Here is a 23,939-nt window from a genome sequence, read left to right on the forward strand (position 1 = left end):
AGCAGTTGTTTTTAGAAAGCTGACTCCAGTTGTCACGGCACGCCTTGAAGGGAGTTGCTGTACAGATTTAAATACGATGACTGTAAACACAACTTACCGGCTGCGCTTCTAGAGTTGATTCGGTGTTTCCCATACTGTACGCGACTGTTCTAGTTTGCTGCAAGTGCGAAAATGTCACGGCTATCCCTTTAGCAACCGTCGATGCAAAAGCAGATTAAAAATTATCGGTAGAATACTGTGTTACTAGGCAAGGCGAAGTAGTTATCCGACTAATATGTCTACCAATAGTTACGAACTAATATGGTAACCACACGAACAAACGTAACACCGCACTCAGACAGAACCGTAACTGTACGAATGCCAGTTCCTACGAGGCTTCACGGGACAGCCCCGTCACGCAGTGTTGCCAATGCCTACCACTTAAATTATCCACCCAGCATCGAAAACTTACCCGATTATACCACAAAATACCCTCCATTTCAAAAATAGTTGCAGAAATGCTTACATAAAGCAAAATGACCATAGAATACATGGAAAATTAACAACTGAACATTTTACGTACCTAAAACACCGCTTCTCATCATTCATCCCCTCGATTCGAAAGAAACACATCTTCCTTCGTCTTCTATCCCCTCTTTTACAGCCTTCAGTGCTGCTATTGTTCCAGTTCTCACTTTTACCTACGAGCCGTATACAAATTTTTAATGGTACTAGACACTCGTTCCACCGATGCATTGGAAAAGGGAAGACAGAGGAGAAGCAAAATTACTTTTTGCAAATTTGGGTAATTAGGAGTTTTTGCTGCACATTTCCTATAAAAACTTTCTTCCAATACACAGTAAAAAGTTTAGATACATCTAATCCAAGTTTATCATGATCCAGCGTAACATGATTTTTCAATTCCGAATCCAGCTGCCAACAGTTGATTAATCTTTGAAGCACAAGAGACCGTTTTACGACACAGGAAGCAAGGCTTTAACAGTGTAGGATTGGGCTACGTTACGTTACAATATGGAAGTTATTTGAAAAATGCGGTCTGAGAAGTTAAACTGTCTTTTGGTCTTTGATAAAAGCCGTACATAGAAATTCAAGCAACTTTCGTAAAAACAATTTCTCTTTAGTGTTGCCTTTGACTCTATCAAATATTTCCTGTGCAGCAATACCCAAGTATATCGGAATTTATCCAACGAAGTGCCTTGGATTTGTATGGTCTAACAGCAAAATTGGAGTCTTCTTAATAACATCAAATCAGAAAACAGATCTTTTAGCATTTTTTCTGCTTTTGATTTCTGTTTGTGAAGGAGAGGGACTTCAGTTTGAAAAAAAGTAACTACACGTAAAACATACGACATGAATTCCAGATAAACAAAAGAAATGCGTTATCCGTAGTTGAAAGCATATGTCCTGTAGTTGAAGATGGATCTTCCATGACAACATTTCTCAGTCAGGCATGAAGTGCACAGCACTGTTCCAGTAACCCAGCCACACGATTTGACAGACAACCAACAGTTGCACAAGGGCATAGAATATTGTGAAAACACATATTGATCACTGATAGTTGAAAAACTGCGCAACACACAATGCAGAGAGCTACTTAAGAAACAGGTTTGCTACTGTGTAGCTTTGTGGTCAGCTGATAAACGTTGCAATAAACTTTGCAGGGTTAGAAGCCATCTGGCTTCCTTCCATTAATAAGCTAACACTATCCGCTTCTTGTAATGATTGGACGTGATTCTGAGTATTGGATTTGATTAAATTGCAGAGGTTGTTTGTCTGAACTTACGTCATTTCAGCCATGGGAATTCATGGGAACCTTACAGTTCGTTTCTTCAAGAGTTCTGGAATGGCCAATTCACACGACATTGGGAGTAACGGGACAGCCCATTCGACTCTCAGACGGTTAAATCCCTAGCTTACATGGCCGGTAGAGGCACTCGAATGAGATTTATGGGGCTCTCAAGTCACTGAAACAGGGATGGGATTTTTAGTGTTGTGGCAGACTGCAGTCCAGTGTCTGGCTAGTGTGTTTGCCTCTTAAGGGCTGGCCAACCACCTGATAACTTCTGGAGAGAACTCACTGTTTTTGAAGAGGTCAGGCCTGCTACTGTGGGAATGGGATGTGGTGGAGCTTCTGTCGCATTTCCTTGGCGTCTTGTAAATACTGAGTTGTATAAACAATGCTCTGATTCACCTGGATCACATCTTGATGCCAGATGGGAAATTTCATAACAAACTTTCATTGAAAAATGTGTCCTGACTGACCCTCTACTTGATATATTCTGTGATGGAATATTATTTAACATTGCAGTTTCATGCAATTGGACAGAAGTAAATAAAATTTTGCCTGATTGACGTTTGCTACCATGGTGTCTCAAACGAAGGAGTCAGGTACAGGGATGCACAATCAGAATCACTCTTTGATCAATCATCTTAGGGAAGACATCATGTGCTCAATCGCTGAGAGGGTGGCCATTCTGGTGTTGTACACCAGGACAGTATTCCGATGACTTAGCACTATCTGCATATTCTTGGATGGTCTAGATCTCTTGCTGGCCCACGTTTTCATTTCTCTCAAGACAATAAGACACTGCTGGCCATATTGTGTAACACCTGTTCATTAACTGGAATTAACCATTTTATAAGGGTACACCAACACCATAGTGCCATTGATTCCAGATACAAAGATAGGCTCCTGTCATTTTAGTTTGGCCAATCATCCACCGAATAGTAAAATTCAGATTTGGGGGTTTTATTCACATCACTGAGGGAACGAGCAGCTTGAATACATCATCCTCCCTTGGACACTGTACTTGTGCTGACTAATTCTCATGTTAGATTCGTATTGTTAATCTGTTGTTTTTTTATATATGAAGATTAACTTTTGCAATAAATCACCATTTTATTTTGACTTGAATTTCATTTAGAGTAGGTAGTGTTCCCTTCTTCTCACGTCCATCATCACTTGTTTTTAAAATAGAGATATTAGCTGTTTTATAGCAATTCTCCACCTCATGATCTCGTGTTAGGGCCAAATTTCAGATAGCATGTTTCAGTGGTGTTAAGTGTATCAACATTGGTTCTTGAAGGATGTGTCAGAATATAGACGGCCTCTGACTCTAGTAATGATTTCTAAGTTCACACATGCAGGGTTTTGCAAACTACCCTCCCTGGGGTTAGCTGGTGAAATCATATATTGATCACTAATGCTTGTAAAACTGTTTCACAAGCAATGCAGACATCTAATTAACAATAAATAAGCCTACTGCTGTGTAGTTTACATATTCAGTTCCTTCCAGGCTGCTAAATGTTCTAAGTGTCTTACTTACACTAAGGAAAACTAATGAAAGCACATAAAAATTTATCAGATGCTTGCAACTACTGTGTGTTATTACATTGTGCAATGGCTGTTATATTATACATACAAAATTATGATGGTGCTTTTATGCAAAATATGAAAAATAGAACCTCTGAGTTAATATCTCATTAGGTCCGTGTTTCACAGTAAACTGAAACTGATAAAGTAGTATGTGGTTCTGAGAGCATGTAAAGCAACTCAGAAATCTCTTATACTTTATAACACAAATTAAAATTTTGCTTATCATTGGTCTGAGTGCTGCAAACAATGGAAATGGAAATGACATCCCATGCTTCTTAAGGGGATACGGAATCACCTATCCCCGCAATGTTAATATATGCCTACTATAGGGAACATTTTCTCACAAACTACTGGAGACAGAGAGGTAAAAATTTTACTGTATGTGCATTCATATGTTACAACAATACTGAAACAACAGTTTATTGTCAAAGTATTTTCTTACAGAGATATTGTACATTCATTTTTAAGTAAATTTTTTCCATCGCTTTTTACTAGACTATCACCCCTAAGTCTTTTGTAAATCAAGTAATTAAAAAATCGTTGTTTCAGTATGTAATAGGGACCTATGTCACTACGTCATAAAAATTTCAGACTTCTAGGTTGACCAGTACCTGAGATAATGTTCCTAGATGAAGTAAAAAGTAAACTTACGGGAAACGGAGAAAGAAGATTAAAACATTCCTGATCCGTAGCTAATACCCCCTTCACAGTCTTCATAATCATCTTCAAGTCTTCTTTTGGCACCCCTCTGCACCTGTCTTGCTTTTTTCACTAATGTCTTGATTATATTATCAGCATGCCTTAGTCTGTGCTGATCTAAAAAGAACATAGCACGTACCGTACGGGAACCAACACACATACCCAACTTTTGAAGGACCTGGCATTTAGTTATATTTCCAAGATTGAAGGTTGCCACAGCATCATACACACCAAAATGTAGTGTATTAATTCCGACAAACACTGTTTTTGGGAGACGATGCCATATCACACTATTCAAGCACTCGTTGGGGTTCTGCGTTTTTCCGTGAAGACATTTCATCAGAAGACTTCTGTCAGCCAGATCTCTGAAAATGGGCTTTATTTCTGCCATGATGGCTGATGGTAGACTGTGGTGGTGAATTATTTCTCTCCTGTTGTTAGTCCCCTATTGTATTTACACCAGCTGTTTTCACCTTTGGGGCACAAACCATGTTGTGGATGCTCATCCGTGGATGCGGTGTGGAAATATAAAGCCCATATAGCTCTCCTCATTTCTTCAAGATTGCCTGTATTTTGCCTGATTGCAAGGCCATAGCAGTTCTGAATGTGGTCTATTATGGAATCAGTCAATCTTCCTCTGCCATCCAAGGTTTTCCCATCATCTAGTTTTTTCCCTTTCATAACTGATTTTAACCTTCTCAGCCTGGCACCCATTCTCTTCTGCACATGTCCTATACATTCAAGTTTGCTTATATTTACACTGTTCCCATATGGTTTGCTTTCCAAAACTTCTTTGAATGCTTTAGAGTCACCATCTCCCAGATATTTGACATAGCGAACATTATACCACTGTGAAGAGCGATGAAAAATTTTCTTCACCCCAGCAACCTCCATGCCACCACTACTACCATAATAATTAGCAATACAGTCATCACTGTGTTCATTTTTCAGCCTGCCTGTGCACCTACAGTATTTAGACATTATTGCAACATCAATAACCTTGCCAGTATCAACACTAGTTGCTGTTACAACACCATTGTTGGAGGTGTGGCCCCTTTTCTGCCACGTGCCATCAAACGCCACTGTGAGGTCACGACTGCCGTCATTTTCTTCCACTGCTTCTTCCACAGCAACCTGCATTGACTTCTGTGCTACATCTTCAACTGCAGATCCTAGTACATAATTGTAAGCTTCAAACTTTGAAGGTGCACTTGGAAGATTTAGAACACCACATAGCATATCACCAGCTGCTTTGCCCTTACCAATTGCTCGCAATCCATAAACTAACCTAATATTTACACTATAAAGTTCAGTTTTCTTGTATCCATTATTTACAGTTGCTGAAACCGAACTTGGAAACTTACAGCTGTATTTACAAACACTGCATATTAAATTAAACTGGGCAGCCAGGCCAACATGGGATTCTACTTTCAGAGAAACGTTTCCATGACATTTTTTGCAGCACAAACTGTTTTCAAGAGCTTCACACAATATATTCGTATCAATGAGTTCAAAAACTTCATTCCCTCTATCAAGTAAATTATATTTCTCTTCCAAATCTCTTAGTTTTTTATGAGAAGCACTGTTTTCATTTGGTGTAAGTTCGTTCGGCAAATCAGTAATAAGTGGATTCACATTTTCCAACAGTGATGATGATGAACTGCTTTGCTTTGCTAATGAATCATTATTTCTTTTCTTTTGCCAGTTCACACGCTTTTTAAATACTTTTGCTTTAGCTCTAGGCATTTTCACTGCGAAAAATGAAGCACTAAATACGAAATAACTCAACAACAACTACTTTCTTATATCACACTGTTTACAAAACAGTCCCGCCACAAAGTCAAAGAGTAACTTGAGGAAACCAGAGAGAAACATTTTCGGGCAACTAGTGTATAAATAGTCGCTGGAAACCGGGATATTTGAATTCATGTCACTTTAAAGGTACTGCCAAAAAGTTCATGGTCAGCCACGAGAGACGTGTATAACTAAAGCGCAATACCCGATCTCACAAATATATAAAAATAAAATAGTTATAATTGTAGTAGAGCTATGTATGATACGTCATATTAAAGAGGAAACATGGCAGAATATAATACGCCAATAAAAAAAAATTCGATTTTTTAACCCAAAATCCGATTCCGTATCCCCTTAACAGAGCATAGGGGAATGATGCACAAGACCTGCACTGTAATACTAGGCAAGGTCCTAATGGAGGTGGTTTGCAAACAATAAGCAACTTTTACTTATAGTAATCCCTACCTAAGCAATGGAATATGTGAGATGTTATATAGCATAACTGTCTGGAAAAAATATGACACTGTTGTAGTGGCTGAAAGTTTCAGTTCATTTCTCTACCAAAAATGAGAAATGTCTGACAATGTATAAATAAGTTCATCTTACATTTCTCTTATTAATTAATCTGATTGCATGCATAGTACTTTTTTCACTTGAAATTGCAACCATACTGCAATCCAGTTTATTGCAAAATAAAATATCTACAAAAATCCACTCTATAAATGCTATAGGGGACAAGAAATTTATATGTGCTATTGAAAATTCATTGCAGGTGCGTAATTACAACACAAATGTGAAAATGTTTAAGAGGTTCATAGAATTCTCACAATTTTTGAAGTCATTTATTAAAAATACTAGAAATTCATTATGAAAATTTTTCAGGGTTGAGACCTGATACATAACTTCTCAACTCAGCTTCTTCACTCTGTAATCTAGTTACAATTTTGTATGCTTCAATCCTGGCCATTCTCAGTCTCTGAGGTGAGAGGGTTCCCAGATAAGCTGCCATGTTCACGAAGACTAATGAAGTAGGAACTGTGTTCCCTGATGTAAAAATTCCACAGCAAGCTCAGAAGAGCTTGTAAATGTTTCCATATTCTGTTTTCTGACTTAGTCAGTTGGGGAGTTTAAATTTTGAACTAAGAACTGGTCATAACAGGAGATGACATAGACAATTTTTCATCTTCTTCTTCTAGAGAGAATGGTTCATCATCTGTATTAGTTTGAAATAAATTTGAGATATTATCTCTCTCCCTGAAGTATGGCTCTAAAGAGCTCATGGTGTTCTCATACTTCCACTCTCTTTTATTGGTTGTTACCTGTCCAATTTTTGGTATTTTGATTAGTATTTTTCTACATTGGTCCCTTAGTGAAGCCCACCTCGGTTTGCATGCAGAACCTCAAATAAAAGCAAGGAATCGTAGTTTTATTTACAAATAAGTACACACCAAGGCTAAGGGATGGAAAAATTGTTTCTTGGAACCAATTACTATAATGAACTTATGATAATAATTGAACTGTGAGTAGCGTAGATTATCAGTTATGTTAGTATCAATGATAATTTGAATCAGTTGATATGGTTTGCTAATTGTACACTAAAGGAAAAAAAAGACAATTTTGTCTCACATACTTTTCAAAATTGCAATATACATAGGAAACTATAATACACTGGAATTTGTGCCATCCCCAGTGGAAATATTGTAAAAAACTCGAACATGATATTAAAAAAAAAAAAAAATTGGACGAGAGATTTTATCTCGATATTAAATATTGTATTGTTCGTGAATACTGACCGCACAGGCGGTAGACAATTTTTCTCAAGTATTATTATTGTTATTATTATTATATAAAATTCTGTTAGACTTTCGAGTGCAAAGAATAAAAAGGATGCATTCTGACAATAATGGACAATGTAAATGAAAAAGGACTCTTCAGTTGTCTTCTTTTATCTGTACACTCTCTCTCTTGTCTTCGGTGCGATAAGTTGGACATTTTGGCGAGTGCTGTTGAATGTAAGATCAGTTGTAATCTTAATTTGATAATATATTAGTTTCATGGTAATATTCATTTTTATTTGTAAGAGGTGATTCCTATCTCATGTCTGCTTCCTTCAAATACCTGTATTTCAAGTAATTTTCAGCACAACAATTGCAGCCGCCGCTGCAGCATAGACTCCATTACGTGACAATCTAAATTTATAAAATTAGCGGATGTGAAGAATTCGCCCACGTAAATTATAATAATCAGTTTTTCCACAGCCGACAAACGTGGCAGCAGAAGAGGTAGTTTTAAGATTTTCATTTTCAGTTCAACAGCCGAGATCCAGAGCCATGACTCGGACTACAATGCATTATAAAAAAGTGGTAAGACATATTCTCTTGCGCGTGTGTGGGTAAATGCAAATAATAATCAAAGGTCGCATGCTTGAGGAGAAACGTTTCGCCGAGACAAAAATATTAAAAAAAGTTTATTTAATTTTTCACCTTAAATGTAACGTGTTTCAATATCAGAGTGTCTTACAGTTATTAAAGTGATTAATATTTTTACTCAGGATTAACTTTTATGAAACAACCAATTTTCCAAAAAGGATTTTGATTTAAATTCAAAAATCAAAACCAAAAACCAAATTATCAATTATTTTGAGAAAAGCCCACCACATTATGACAACAAAATAAAAAGAAATATATTATTATATTTCCTCTCATTTAACGACGTTGTCTGTGTAACATGAGAAAATGAAAGCTACTTAAATCCACAGCAATTTTCTACATATGTACACCAAACAGTTAAGTATTTCTAAATATTTTTTGTAAGATTACATGTTTATAAATGGCATATCTTAACACCACTTCTTAAAAAATGGTTCAAATGGCTCTGAGCACTATGGGACTTAAATGCTGCGGTCATCAGTCCCCTAGAACTTAGAACTACTTGAACCTAATTAACCTCAGGACATCACACACATCCATGCCCGAGGCAGGATTCGAGCCTGCGACCGTAGCGGTCGCGCGGTTCCAGACTGTAGCGCCTAGAACCGCTCGGCCACTTCGGCCGGCACTTCTTAAAATTTTCAGGTACCTTGCAACAGGTGATTCTTCCTCAACTATTTCTATCAGTGCCTACCTTGGACACTCCACAGTGCACAGTGTCATCAAAGAAGTTTGCCAAGCAATAATTAATATTATGATGACTGAAGCAATGCCCATGTCAAGTGAGGAAGACAGGAAGTAAATTACAGAACAAATCTGGCAGATGTGCCTCTGATGGCAAACATGTACAAACTCTCCTTCGCAGGAGAGCTTCTGTAAATTTAGGAAGGTAGGAGACGAGATACTGGCAGAAGTGAAGCTGTGAGACTGGGCGTGAGTCGTACTTCGGTAGCTCAGATGGTAGAGCACTTGCCCACGAAAGGCAAAGGTCCCGAGTTCGAGTCTCGGTTGGGCACACAGTTTTAATCTGCCAGGAAGTTTCATATCAGCGCACACTCCGCTGCAGAGTGAAAATCGCATTCTGGAAGAAAAATAATGAATAAACTTACAAAACAACTTGGCTCTCGACACGAAAGCAGATAAGGGAGGAATAAAAAATAATAATACACTAAAATATGTACAAGACAACAACATACTAAACTGAACCAGGGACCCAACACAAAGATACCAGAAAAACACAGACACTTCATAAAAATAGTCTCACATGTCACAAAACAGAAAGTGAAATGGAAATTTATAAAAAAACAGTACAGCACTAAAGAGCTTACCAAAGATCTACATCAAGGATATAAATATATGTCCAGTTGGAAATTTCAGAGGTGTACCTATGTACATATCACATAGCTGACAAAATTTCCACATACCTACAGAAACATTGTAATGCATAAACAGCAGAAGTATACACAACTGTGAAGAACTGATAGAAGAGACTCATCAACATATCTACAGAAGCCATACTCACATCATTTGATGTCATACCCATATACACCTGCATCCCCACCATAGAAACCTTCAACGCCACCATAAATCAAAAACATAATGGAGCAAAGCTGTTTCTCATTTGACAACCAGTTCCACTCACATCAAGATGGGCTTTCCTCATGGTCACCAGTCATCAGACTCATAGCCAACAACTTTCTTAATCAAACTGAGAACACAATATTTCAATCCATAGTAAACCAATACAATATAAGGTAGTATATTGGCATCACTATGTAGATGACAGCATATGCCTTTTAGATGACATACTTAGTCGCATCCAACAGTTCCAGAATGACATAGACACAATCCAACTGTAAATAAAATGCACCATAAAAATAGCAAATGACAAAAAGTTAAATTTCCTTGACCTCACACTACACAGAGACAACAACCAACACCATGATCCATATTTATGAAACTCACCATCATCAGTAATCCATACACAAAACCTCAAACCACCCAATTATGCACAAAGAAACTAGTTTCCAATACATGCTGCACTGACTGAATAAAACTCCACATAGTGAAGACAGCTATTAAAATGAACTACAGATAATCAGACAAACAGCTGTGGACAACAGAAACAATATATATGTTATAGACGAACTGAATCATAAAATTAAAACAAAAATGAGGGGGACACCTGTACACAAAAGCAGACATATCATCACCAGCATAAAAAACACAGATACACACACCATAAACACGCACAACACAAGCATCCACACACACAAACTCAAATAAACTAGAAACATGTACAATAATCAACAAATGGTACACTCTCATCAACAATAACAAGGCAGTCTGCAGGATATACACATACTCAAAAAACAAGGACTAAAATAGGCTACAGAACAAATAACTGAATGCATTGTTACAGCCCCTCGAGCTTAGGTGTTGTAATATGTCACAACGACCAATAGGTATGGTTTGGGAGAGAGGGATGACTCATGTCGAAGTGTGCAAGGCAACATGGACAAGTGTGTCTCTGACTTGACCGGGTGGTTACCCAGAGAATGGGAGTTAGCAGCCCTCTCGCTCCTCGTGCCAGTGTAGCTCGAAGCTGCAAAACACCCCGTCTCAACAGTGATGCGTCCATGCAGCAGAGGTTGTAGGTAGCTTCATCAGACTGGTTGACTGTATATATCCATCATCCAATGGTCACCGTGGTTGGCATTGTGGCGAAATAAATAAAAAAACATTTCGTTTTTATTGTGTTTTTTAACTTTAGAATTTTTGAAAGGCTTTTTTTACGGATTGTATTGACCGGCTTGAATGCGGACAAATACAGTGATGCGTGAAATATGCCTGTAATATAATTTACCATTCCGATTAATTACATTTTGAATTCTACGTCATTGTTGATTTAATCAGAGTTCTCACCTTAGACGTAGAATTAGTCCTTCTGCCACAATATTAATTCATCAGTCGCCATCGAAGCTCTTCTCTTTGTTGACCGTGTGTATCTTCCTAAGTCGGCATCGGTTCACTTCACGAAGACGGTGGAAACCAAGGAATACAATGCTACGTTGCTTTAAATAATTTTCGTAACACTTCGATACTTCTCACTATTTTTTTTTCACAAGACAATAAAACTTGCTCAGCTCGTCGCACAAACCATAATTACTAACAATATGGCTGCCTTTCCGCAGACACCAAAAATTACGTCCATCCTCCACGAGGCAACAATCGAAAGTGTCCCTTAGCTCCTTCTTGGAGTATGAAACAAAAGAGAATCCAATGTGAACATTACAAAGATTATAACCTACATGCCTCTCAATTTAATCTTTGGCGCAGCCTTTAAGGTATTGTATGTCTCTGCGTCGGAATGTGTCATTACAACTGCCCCCCTACTGTATACTGTCAGTAGAAAATTTTATTTGGTTGACAGGATACAGTAGTCTACCTTGCAATTGATAGGTTTGGGGGTCTTTTATTTCCAAACTTCATTTCTATTGTCTCATTTTCATGGCACTGTGAATTCTTTGGTATTACTGAGTGTGTGTTAGTTTTTTGGTATACTTATGCTAATATTTACAAACCTTAATCCTAATATACAAAGTTTTGGTCAATACTGAGAAAACGACATCATGTGGTAAAGTTTGTACAATAAAATATACAATGAATACAACGTTATTTACAAATGTTTCCTTCCTCATCAGAGGTGAAAATTAAGTCCTTGTATTGCTTTCTGTATTTATTTGGGGCGACGATCTTTGTTCGCTAGACCCAGTGTTGAATATGGGCGGGTGATACTCGCGCCGGATTGTTTGGTCGTCCGTTAGCTGGCGACGTTGGTTGAATGCACGCGCCCGTGCACTGAAAATACACCGACGTGCGGGTACCGTCGAGACTTCCGAACCTCAGCATGCGTGTGCTTTTTGTAGTTCCTTCCAGTACTTAGACTGGATACGACGAGGTACACTGGAATATGTGCCCCGCAGAACACACCACACTATGTGCGAGGCGGAGGACGATCCCGTCGATGCAACTCCAGGTAAGAAGCGTACCATGTCAAACTTGTTTGGCATTGTCCTTTCCTATTGTGACGCCATGGGTCGTTTGACGATACAAGCTTCAATTTTCGATGTCACTTGTTTAGGCTCGCTGACACTTGCAACGTACCACTACCTTGCACAATTTTAATTTCTACACACACCACTTTAACCGCGAGTATTGCGATCGAAACTTCCTTTTCACTACACTTTTTTTTTCGCATTAACCCCTTTTCCTATTGTACTGAGATTCATTCCCCTCAATACTTCTGGTCAATGTACATAATTTGTAAGTCACGGGACTTGTCATGAAATACAAAATACATCGCATACAATAGAATAACATATAATACATACAATACATTGTTTACATTAACTACAGGAAAAAACTATCGACTAAAATTGAAAAACTTTTTGACCACTCATAGTGGCTTCTTCGTCTTGGATTTTACTGACACACACACTCGCCTTTTTCCATTAATCTGTTAGAAGGAACAAGTCCTTTGTTTTCCTTCTTGAACTCGAGTATAAGTTAAGGTTTACCTCCGTTACGTATTCTTCATACGCAACGACATGCATCAGCATGCAGAGAATACACCTGTAGCCGCTCCACTGAAGCTTGGGAAGGGAATTTTCTACCTTCTACTTAGGGTAGTGGCAACGACTATGTGTATGCTACGGTTTTTTGCGTATAAAATCTGAAAATGCACGAAATAATCATTTATATGCAGCATAACCCTAATATGTACAGTGTTTTGGGCGTAAGCACATTCTGGTGTGCTTGTAAATCATTAACCCTAATAAAACTTCCTACCTTAACATGGACATATAAACATAAAATTTTGAAGTTTTGGGTGTAACTACTATTACTATGTACAGAGTCTCATAATAGCGACACGCCCTTGTTTGCGTGTATCATCTTCAATTAAAGTGCGCTTATAGGCGTCTTGTGTTATCATGGGAGAAAAAATACAGACATTTTAATGCATCGGTTGTCATGAAAATCTATGTACACGAACAATCAGACTTTCATAGCTTCAGTGCAGCATGAAATTCTTTATGACGTTTTTGTTCATAATTCATTTTATAGACGATTCCTTTGCTTACAGGTCGTCGATCACACTACTTACCTGTTTCTCGTATAGCGGCGATATCATTTTCATTCTTTGTGACTGTAAATTGTTATATGTGTGAAAGATATAATTTTGACATGATTTTTCCTTTCATGTTTCAAGTGGGTAAAGTAATTCATACCTTCCTTTTGCATACAGGAGTGAAGCATCGCTAATGTTGCACTTTGTATCAGGTTTTTCGCATTTTCTCGTAAACTCGTAGAGTCTTACGGTTTTAATTAAGTTGTTTCTTGACGTTAGGTATACCTGTTTATACGAGGTTGTCTTACAGTTTAATTTTCCTTATACACTTCTACGTTGTTTAAGTTCCGTGCACGTACAGAGCTTCTTTCGCCTTTCACGCATTCATACATACATTTATACACAAAAAAAAATATCTACCACTATAATATACACTTTGCTGGTGGGGCCCTTTTTCGGTACCCTGCACCATTCCTTCAATATTCCAAAATAATTCAGGGTGTGCTGAGCATCGTCCCTTATACTAATAATACTTACAACTAAATATTTCTTCTTACATACATAACTGCCTTACAGTCCATTAATGCGCAACATTCCCTATTTTCCTCCTTTACACTTTAGCTTTCGTACATGTATCCTCGTGTATAGCTTATATATTCTACAAAGTTGTTTGCTGAGTGCTTCAGGTGTTTCCTAACGTTAATGTGTGTCCCTCTCTCTATAAACCCTAGGTATTTGTTTTGAGGGCGATTCAGTTCGTTACTCACGTTGCATAGATCTGTTTATTATTTTCCTATTTTAAACCTTGTGTCATTCTCTTCCTTAGTCACAAAAATTAACGCGTTTGCCTTGTTGTTCATTCTGAAAATCGCTCGCTACTGTGTAATGTAAATGCATGCGTTACCTCTTTTCTTTCCTCTTTGCTGCTTTTTCCCTATATGTAATTGTGTGTTGTTCTCGTGTACATAGCCTTTCTTCCGGTTATATATCTGCATTATTTATTTATTTTTTTATTTTCTTTCTCCTTCCGTACAAGCTAAGATTTTTACTCAGTATAATATAATATTACAATACCGTCCATGACCAGTATGTACTTGCATGTTCACTTTTATTACGTAGTACCAGCTTATAATTAAATTTTCTAAACTACTATTTACAAGACTTGTGTACCATTTTATTTCTTGTTTTTGAATGGCTTTCATCTCTGTGTCTCATAGTTATCATGGTCTCAAAACTTTTAAACGTTCCGCGCAAGCGCGCTTATGTACCACGACTGGACTGTAGGCGCGGGAAAACTCTGCATTGTTGGTGAACACTATTCGTGATAGCCACCATCGTGTAATAGTGTCACGTGACGCCTGGACTCGACCGCGCATGCGCCTTCTTGCTTTGTATACACTCAGCTGAGCGGACAGGGAAGGGGGAAGATTTCTCCCCGGCTCGCTGCCTACAGCGCGGCCAATGACCTCGTCTTGACATGCAGCTATCGCGTGCTCATGAGCTGAGCGTTGGATTGCAACTTCGACGCGTGGTTTCTTGCTCGTCTCAAGCGAACAAACTCTGACCTTCGCGCTAATTTGTCTTCGTTCCTCTCTCATAAATAACTGAGTTAGACTACAAAAGTACCGTATGGTTTATTTTATAGTGTTAAAGACTCACAGTAACACATGTTTCATTAGGTGTGGTTAACTATGCGTTGTTCAGCTGGCACATGCCCCCAGTTGATCACTAGTTTCGATGTTTAACTGAAATTTCAGTTATGTTTTCTAGTTTAATGCATGTTTTTCACTAACTGACTGTCTTTTTCAAAGTACTTCTTAAACTATGAACACCGGAGTTAAAGGTTTTTTTTCCGTAAGTTTCTTAGGTTAATCACAGCAATTTTACTATGTGATCCAAGGTTGTATAATTTCAATTTTGCTAAAATAATATATAACCTTTAATGAAAAAATTCCTTCATATCCTTGTGGGGGTATAGCCCTTTCATCTTGCCCGTTCGTGTGTTACCTAACAGGTAACATCCTGGGTGGGGTTTGTCTATTATAATGAAAGGACCATCATACAACAACTGCCACTTTTTGTTTAATGCCTTAATTTTAGAGGATTTTGGGTGGGTACGTAATAGTACTTCCTGTCCAATGTTAGATTCTGTAACCTTTCTTATCTTTTTGTTGAATTGTTTTTTCCTTATTTCTGCTTGTTCTTCCATCTGTAGTAATGCTTGACGTACCTTTTCGTCTAGTGTTATTTCCTTTGTGTCTAATTTAGGTAAAGGTTTAGCCCATTCGTCAAGTTCTGTGCCTTGAAACATTAACTCTGTAGGTGTAAAGCCTGTTGAAGTATGAATTAAATTATTTACAATATGCTGAAAGGGGGCTATGTATTCCACCCACTTTGTCTGTTTATTTGGTATATAAGTTCTCATAAAGCGATTAAATTCTTTAAAATTTCTCTCAACCGGGCTCGATTCTGGGTGAAATTTGGATACCAATATATGTTTTATGTTTTGAGATTCGAGAAATGTTTTCCCTTTATTACTAGTGAAGTTTGTTGCATTATCAGTTAATATAATTTTCGGTTTTCCCACTAGTGGTATGTAGTCTTCTATCGTGCGTTTGATTATTGATCCCGACAGTACTGCTTTTATAGCATACATTTTTAAGTACTTTGTGAAGACATCATAAAATGAGATCACATATCTAACTCCTCCCCTAGCTCGTGGATATGGTCCTGCTGCGTCCACGGAAACTAGTTCTCTTGGTCTAGTTGGAATGATAGGGTGTAATACGTCCAAACAAGATCTATTAAGATGTTTAACCTTCTGACATACTGTACACTTTTTTATTATTTGTTCAATCCTGCGTCTGAGGTTCGGGAAGTAACAATACGTTGATATTTTCGCTGTACATTTTGATACCCCATAGTGTCCCCATACTCTATGTGTGTGTCTTATCAAATTGTCTATGTATTCTTCCGGGATGCAGACACACCAGGTGTTGGATTGTGGATTGCGCCTGTAGAAAAGAACATCGTTTGACATTGTGTAATATTGTTTCAATGTACTATTGTCATCTGCCTGCAGTTTTGGCACAACTTGTCTCCATCTATTGTCTTCCTTTTGTAGTTTGCTCATGTCTTTACACATCTTTCTGTAATATGGTTGAAATGTGCCATCATGCATCAGAAAAACTCTAAAATCGGAAGTCTGTTCGATCAATTCATTGAACTCGCTCAAACCTTGTGGCAAGCGCGATAATGCGTCGGCAATTACATTCTGTTCACCTTTGATATAAACTATCTCGAAATCAAATTCCTGGAGGAATAAACACCAACGTGCAATCCATTTGTGCAACAATTTGCATGTGAGTAAAAACGATAGTGCTTGATGGTCACAAAACACTCGTGTATGCCTTCCCCAGAGATAGTACTGGAACTTGCGGAAAGCCCACACTACAGCTAACGCTTCAAGTTCAGTTGCCGAATAGGCTCTTTCACATTCCGTTAACGTCCTACTGGCAAAACTAATTATGTTTACTTTCTGTTTTCCATTATCATCTACTAATTGGAACAGACAAGAGCCTAATCCCTGACATGAGGCGTCCGTGCTCAAACAAAAGTTGTAGTTCATGTTAGGATGCTTCAGAATGGGTGCGTTTATGAGTGCCTGTTTGATTTTTACGAAGTCTTCCCCACATTTTTCTGTCCACAACCATGTGTGGTTTTTCCTTAAAAGGTTGAGTAGGGAATCACTATTCAGTAACTGTTTGGGCACGAATTTTCGAAAAAATGACGTGAGCCCCAGAAAAGCTTTCAATTGTTCACGTGTTTGTGGTGAGGGGAAATATTTTATGGCATCAAGCTTTTTTGGATCTGGTAAAATTCCGCCTGGTGAAATAATGTGGCCTAAAATTTTTATTCGATCCCTTCCGAATTCGGACTTCTTAAAATTTGCTGTGACGTCATATTCTCGGAACTTTAGGAACACTTTGTGAACCAATTCTACATGCTCTTGCCAGGTCTCCGTGGCTATCAAGAGATCGTCTACATACAACGTCACTTTGCTAATCAGTTCTGGATCCAATACTCTGTCTAAAGCCTCTATAAACACCCCAGCACTCACGTTGAGTCCAAATGGCAGTACTTGGAATTGATAGCTTCTGCCAGCATGAATGAACGCAGTATATTTCCTGCTATCACTATGTAGGGCTATTTGCCAATACGAAGCCTTCATGTCAACGGATGTTAAATACTTCACTCCATGAAATTTAAGCAATTGCTCATCTAAGTTCTCCCGCCTAGTACGTATTGGTACGATGATCTTATTAATTTCCCGCGCATCGAGTACTAATCTGACTGACCCGTCAGGTTTGCCGACAGCTAGGATGGGACTGCAGTACGGTGAATGCGAAGGTTCTATCACCTTCCACAGAACCGTTCTATCTATTTCTTTGCGAACCGCTTCCTTCTTTGCCCATGGTATCGCATATGATTTAAAGCAGTACGTTTTATGTGGGTAGACTTCCATTTTGTATTCATACTTTTTGATTATTGTCGGCTGTCTTCTAAAAATGTCTCGGTATTCATAAATAAGATCTGCTAGTTCATTTTGTTGAGTTTCTGAAACACAAGTGGATTTTCCTACCTTCTCGTGGGCGGCCTGTTCGTTAATTATTTCCGTGTCTAATTGTTCGAGGAAAGGAATATCTATCAATAAAACTTGTAGGTAAACTAATTTTACTTCAGCTTGTTTCTGTAATTGGCCATTACGATCTATTGTTGACTTTACAAGATTGACCTTCACACTACGACTGCCCACTCGGAAATAGCAAAGTCCACTGCCTATGTCGGTGTTTACTTAATGCTGCCGGAAAACTTCCATACCTAAAATACAATTGACGATTAATTTCTCAACGATTAAGAATGTACAGTTTATCGTGACATCGCTAATGGTAACAGGTATTTGCGTCTGCCACTTAATACTTTTTGACTTGTTACCTATAGCTGTCAAGATTTTACAATTTTCCGTTGGCAAAACTGGTACTTTTAATACTTTCGAAACTTCTTTAAATAAACTGTTAGAAATAATATTCGTAGATGCGCCTGTATCTAAAATTACGTTAGTAATTATAGTTCCTATCTTTGCTGTTATTACAGCCTGCACGAGGTCACTTACCTTGTCCGGTGCTTTCATCTCTTCTTCACATAGATCATCTTCTACGATCGCATCCTGATCATATCTTAAAAATAATTGTCTAAGATGTAATGTGTGCTTGTTTGTGCCCCCTGTTGTCAAATCGGTCGGACGGTGGGGGCTCATTACGACCAATTGTTGTTTACCGGGGGAGACAACGGCGTTGCTTCAGTACTGTCCGTTACCTCTACAAAGTGTACTGAGTGGTTATTCTGTCGCCAATTAGTTTCCGGACCGCTGCGTGCAACATTTTCTTGCGACCGGCCGTCGCTATTCCTCCTTGGTCTGTCATTCCTATTACTGTAACTATTGTAATTTTCATTTGTGTGCCGCCTTTCATCACGCGGGCCTGACCAATCATTCACGTGATTTCTATCATTTCTATACCGGCGTGGACCGTAATCTGTACTATACCTTCGGTCTTCACGTCTCTGTGGCGCCGAATTCCTCCGATTTCCGTAATTCCAGGTTCCATTAGTTGGCCTTGTCGCATACGGATGCCAACTGTGTGGGTTTTGTCCACTGCCATTAAAATGATATCCGTTACCGTTGTTTTGATTGGTTCCGGAATATTCATTCCGATTACTTGTGCTCGGCTCTTCTTCGTATATTAGATCAATTGAGTCAAGCACGGAAAGAAAGTATTCAAGGTCGTTCTCCGGTATGGTTACCAATTTTAAGTTCGCGGGTAGTCTGTTTTTCAGAATTTTGAGAACATCTACGTGCGGTATTGGATTGTTCCAATAGCGCGTCTTATTCAAGTACTTTTCGAAATACTTTCTTAACCCGCCGTTTTTGAGGTTGAACCGTTGTGGGTTGAATACCTCACGTCGCAGTCTTTCTTGGACCCCAGCAGACCAATATTTCTCCAAGAAAGCCCGTTCAAATTGTTCGTAGGTGACGCACTGTTCAGCCATGTCTGTGGCCCACAAAAGTGCGTCGCCTTGTGTGAAGCCTACTACATATCTAATCTTCTGTGCCTCAGTCCAGTTTCTTGGTAAGACATTTTTAAATGCTCTTACAAATACGACCGGATGAGTTTTTCTGGATTCTGTGGAGAAAACTGGAAACTGTCTATGTTTCAACAGGCTCTCATCGACTAGAATCGTCGAGATGCAAGGCGACACGCCTACTGCCTGTTGCAGCACCGCGTTTGGCGAATAGCCATTGTTTGCCTGTGCCGGTGCGTGCACATACGCCGGACTGGGCGCGTGATGTTCTGCGTTATTGACATCGTAATGTGGCACGGGCGAATAAGTGTCGCGCTGCCTGTTGCTTGACGTAGGCAAGTCATTTGAAACATTCAGTCTACCAGCAATTTCCTTGCGTATTCTGTCCTCGGCTACTTTGATTTCATTACCTAATTTTTCAAAAAGTTTTGTTTCCCGGTCAGTTATTGATTCATTTACATTACCGTTTTCTAAAGTTTCATTTATTTTGATAATGTCCGCGTTGATACGTCGAGTCTCCTGTTTCAGAAAACCGACTTCTTCGTCAACTTTATTAACTTGGTCAGGTATTTCTTCACATGCGGACTGTACTCTTGTTAAATTTAATTGAATAGCCTGTACGTTTTCATGTATTTCTTTTTGTACGGTTTGTGTTTGATTGTGTGTTTCTACTATTTCTGACAGTTCCTGTTCCTGTTTGTTTGTAAGATCTGACAATTTCTTTTCTAAGTCATTTGCCAATACATTGTATACACTATTGACGGTTTTAATGACTTTGTCTTCGATCTTTTGATCGATTTCATTGGTGAGTTTATTTAAGCGTTGATCGAAATGTCTGTGTATGTTTTCAAATTGCGTGTTTACACTTGAAAACTGCTGTTGGAACCCAATTTCCATGTTTGACAATTTTGTGTTTGTCATGTTGTGGCTGACTTCTAGATTCGCCAGTTTTGTGTTCGTTGTGTTGTGGCTGATTTCTAGATTCGCCAGTTTTTCGCTCACGTTTGACATCAGACTATATAATGCCTCAAGCGTAACTGACGAAGCTTGTGTGTTTGTATTTATGCCATTATTTGTTGCCATTGTTTCTCTGCCACGGTCTGATTGAATCGAAACCGGGCTAGGTTCACTGATTTCACGCGAAATATTTTCACCTGATCTGGTAATCGATGCTTCATCGACTGTGCACAAGGTTTCATTTGCAAGTGGTTCGTTATTGTTAATCCCTGTGGAGTGCAATTGAATTGTATTTACTTCTACATTATTTTGTGCTGAAAAACTAATTGCGTCATCATTTACGTCACTATTGTCAGAATCGGTGACGTGTCCATGAACATTTGTCAAATTGAAGTTCTCCGATTCCATTGTGAAGATATTATTTTTATCTGCACTTTACTGTTAATCTAAATCTTTAAATTCTCTCGCAGTTGAATTAATAAAAATATCTCGCGATTGTTATTTTTTGCGCGTCGGAAATTTACAAGATGGCGCACTACGTCTTCTAATTCTGCGATTGTTGAACATAAAAAAGTAATTATCAAAGTGTAATTGTGTGTTGCCACAAACACAACCAGGATTTTAATATGGAAAGGAGAAGGTTCTGCTTTAAGTGGAGGTGCAGCCGCTGCATGCGTTTGCGCTTTCCTATCTTAATTCCGGCTCAGCTGCGTCACTCACGATTACGTTAGTTTTGTAAATCCTTGCCCTTGTTCCTTCTGGTTATTGTGCCATCCATTTATACAGTTAATATTGTTTCACCTTATTCATCATTTTCCATGTGCATCATGTAACAGAGAAACAGTAATTAGTACAAGTACATTTGTAGCACAACAATGAATTACTTACTCTTTGTTCCACCAGCACTGTCCCTGTCAGCGGTCGCCAGTGTGGCGAAATAAATAAAAAAACATTTCGTTTTTATTGTGTTTTTTAACTTTAGAATTTTTGAAAGGCTTTTTTTACGGATTGTATTGACCGGCTTGAATGCGGACAAACACAGTGCTGCGTGAAATATGCCTGTAATATAATTTACCATTCCGATTAATTACATTTTGAATTCTACGTCATTGTTGATTTAATCAGACTTCTCACCTTAGACGCAGAATTAGTCCTTCTGCCACAATATTAATTCATCAGTCGCCATCGAAGCTCTTCTCTTTGTTGACCGTGTGTATCTTCCTAAGTCGGCATCGGTTCACTTCACGAAGACGGTGGAAACCAAGGAATACAATGCTACGTTGCTTTCAATAATTTTCGTAACACTTCGATACTTCTCACTATTTTTTTTTTCACAAGACAATAAAACTTGCTCAGCTCGTCGCACAAACCATAATTACTAACAATATGGCTGCCTTTCCGCAGACACCAAAAATTACGTCCATCCTCCACGAGGCAACAATCGAAAGTGTCCCTTAGCTCCTTCTTGGAGTATGAAACAAAAGAGAATCCAATGTGAACATTACAAAGATTATAACCTACATGCCTCTCAATTTAATCTTTGGCGCAGCCTTTAACGTATTGTATGTCTCTGCGTCGGAATGTGTCATTACAGCATGAAACTTAAACAATCGTCGTTCCGTTCGGTTCTAGACGCGAACAGAATGGCGACATGACCACCTGTTTCGAGCCTTCTGGCTCGCTTATTTATATGTCTTTTCGCTACATCTCTGACATTGTTCCACCAGTGGGCGCAAGTGGAGTGCCCTTTGATAATTACAACGTCAGATTTCCTCAGCCCATTATGGCCCCTACATAGAGGCCGGTAGGAGCTGTTGAAACTGCAACATTTGGGTTCTTCACAGAATGACGATGCCCTGTCCTGCCCTGATCGTTTGACATTTGTATACAGTGCCCGCTGAGCCACGCCCTCTAACCTGTGGGAGATGTTGTAAACCTGCCTCACAGAATGTTTGGAAAATATCAACATTGCCCACACCTGCCATCCATTGTGCCAATCGGTCCCTTCCAACCATAGCTGCTCGAAATTTACAATAATTCCCCAAATCTCCGCCTTTACTTATATGTGGCACAGCATACCTCCTCCCTACTGAGAAGATTCGTCCTGAATCTTTAACATCAGGATCCCACTCGACTATATTAAGTTTAATAATCTACACATTGAGGACAACCCCCCAAATTCGTCATACAGGATTTCCACTCACATTTTTCTACTACTATGTATCCTTTATTATGCCATTATACGCTAGTTAAAACCTTAAAACTAACTGCTCCTGCAACCAATCCCAGTCAACCATTCTACTGGTAACTGTACCTATTTCCTAGAGGTGTTTTATTAAATGGCCTGAGGACATCCAACACCAACATAGAAGATTGACTGGACGCCTCTGGTAACCTTTCCAATGCACTTTCTGATGCGTCTTATGGGCCCTCTGCACGTGTGACATACAGTCCTTAACATACTGCTCCACGTCACTCTTCCTGTTTCTCCATCAAAACTGCTCTGGTACACGACTGTCTGTTGCACATCACCTGCCATGACCTGACAACATATGTGTGGTGTCACCGCCAGACACCACACTTGCTAGATGGTAGCTTAAATCGGCCGCGGTCCATTTAGTACATGTCGGACCCGCGTGTCGCCACTGTGTGATCGCAGACCGAGCGCGACCACAAGGCAGGTCTCGAGATACGGAATAGCACTCGTCCCAGTTGTACGGACGACATTGCTAGCGACTACACTGACGAAGCATCGCTCATTAGCCGAGCAGATAGTTTGAATAGCCTTCAGCTAAGTCCATGGCTACGACCTAGCAAGGCGCCATTAGCCTTACATAGTTTGATCGTTATCGTATGAAATGTCTCATCAAGAACGTTGTAAACCAATGACGGATTAAAAGTTAAGTATAATAGCAGCTACGTACTTTTCTTGCTACCATTCATTACGTATCCTGTTTCAGACCTCTATCTAGCCTACGTGAGATTACGCGTGCCTTTCGGCTACTTCAGTGTGGCGTAGCTGTCTTGTTACGCCACAACAGTTGGCGACGAGGATGGGATTCGAACCCACGCGTGCAAAGCACATTGGATTAGCAATATTTACAAACTGTTTGTGCGTCGGTCCCTACTGCTGCGAACTATCTGGACGATATTGTGATCTCCGGAAAGACAGCCGACGAGCATTTAGCACACCTACGAACATTATTTCAGGTATTGCGACAAAATGGTCTTCGCTTGCGGAAGGACAAATGTGTGTTTTTTGCTCGTGACTTACCATACCTGGGACATGTCATCAATGCCCAAGGCATACATCCGAGTCCAGAGCACCTCCGTGCCATACAAGATTTGCCTTCGCCACAGAATGTGAAGCAGCTACAGAGTGTGTTGGGTAAAATTAACTATTATCATCGCT

At 39.1% G+C, this 23,939-nt stretch overlaps 1 protein-coding gene across 1 annotated transcript in view; it reads right to left on the minus strand.

The window, feature by feature from the left end:
• The window catches only part of LOC124551135 (speckle-type POZ protein-like), an 84,150-nt gene extending 83,763 nt beyond the window's left edge, over positions 1 to 387 (minus strand). The window contains exon 1 of the mRNA XM_047126097.1: positions 98 to 387. Within this exon, the coding sequence (XP_046982053.1) occupies positions 98 to 133 (36 nt within the window). The 5' untranslated portion in view covers positions 134 to 387. The remainder of the gene's footprint in view (positions 1 to 97) is intronic.
• Positions 388 to 23,939: the final 23,552 nt, after the last annotated feature.

This window comes from Schistocerca americana, chromosome 9, assembly GCF_021461395.2.
Source record: "Schistocerca americana isolate TAMUIC-IGC-003095 chromosome 9, iqSchAmer2.1, whole genome shotgun sequence".
NCBI lineage: Eukaryota > Metazoa > Arthropoda > Insecta > Orthoptera > Acrididae > Schistocerca > Schistocerca americana.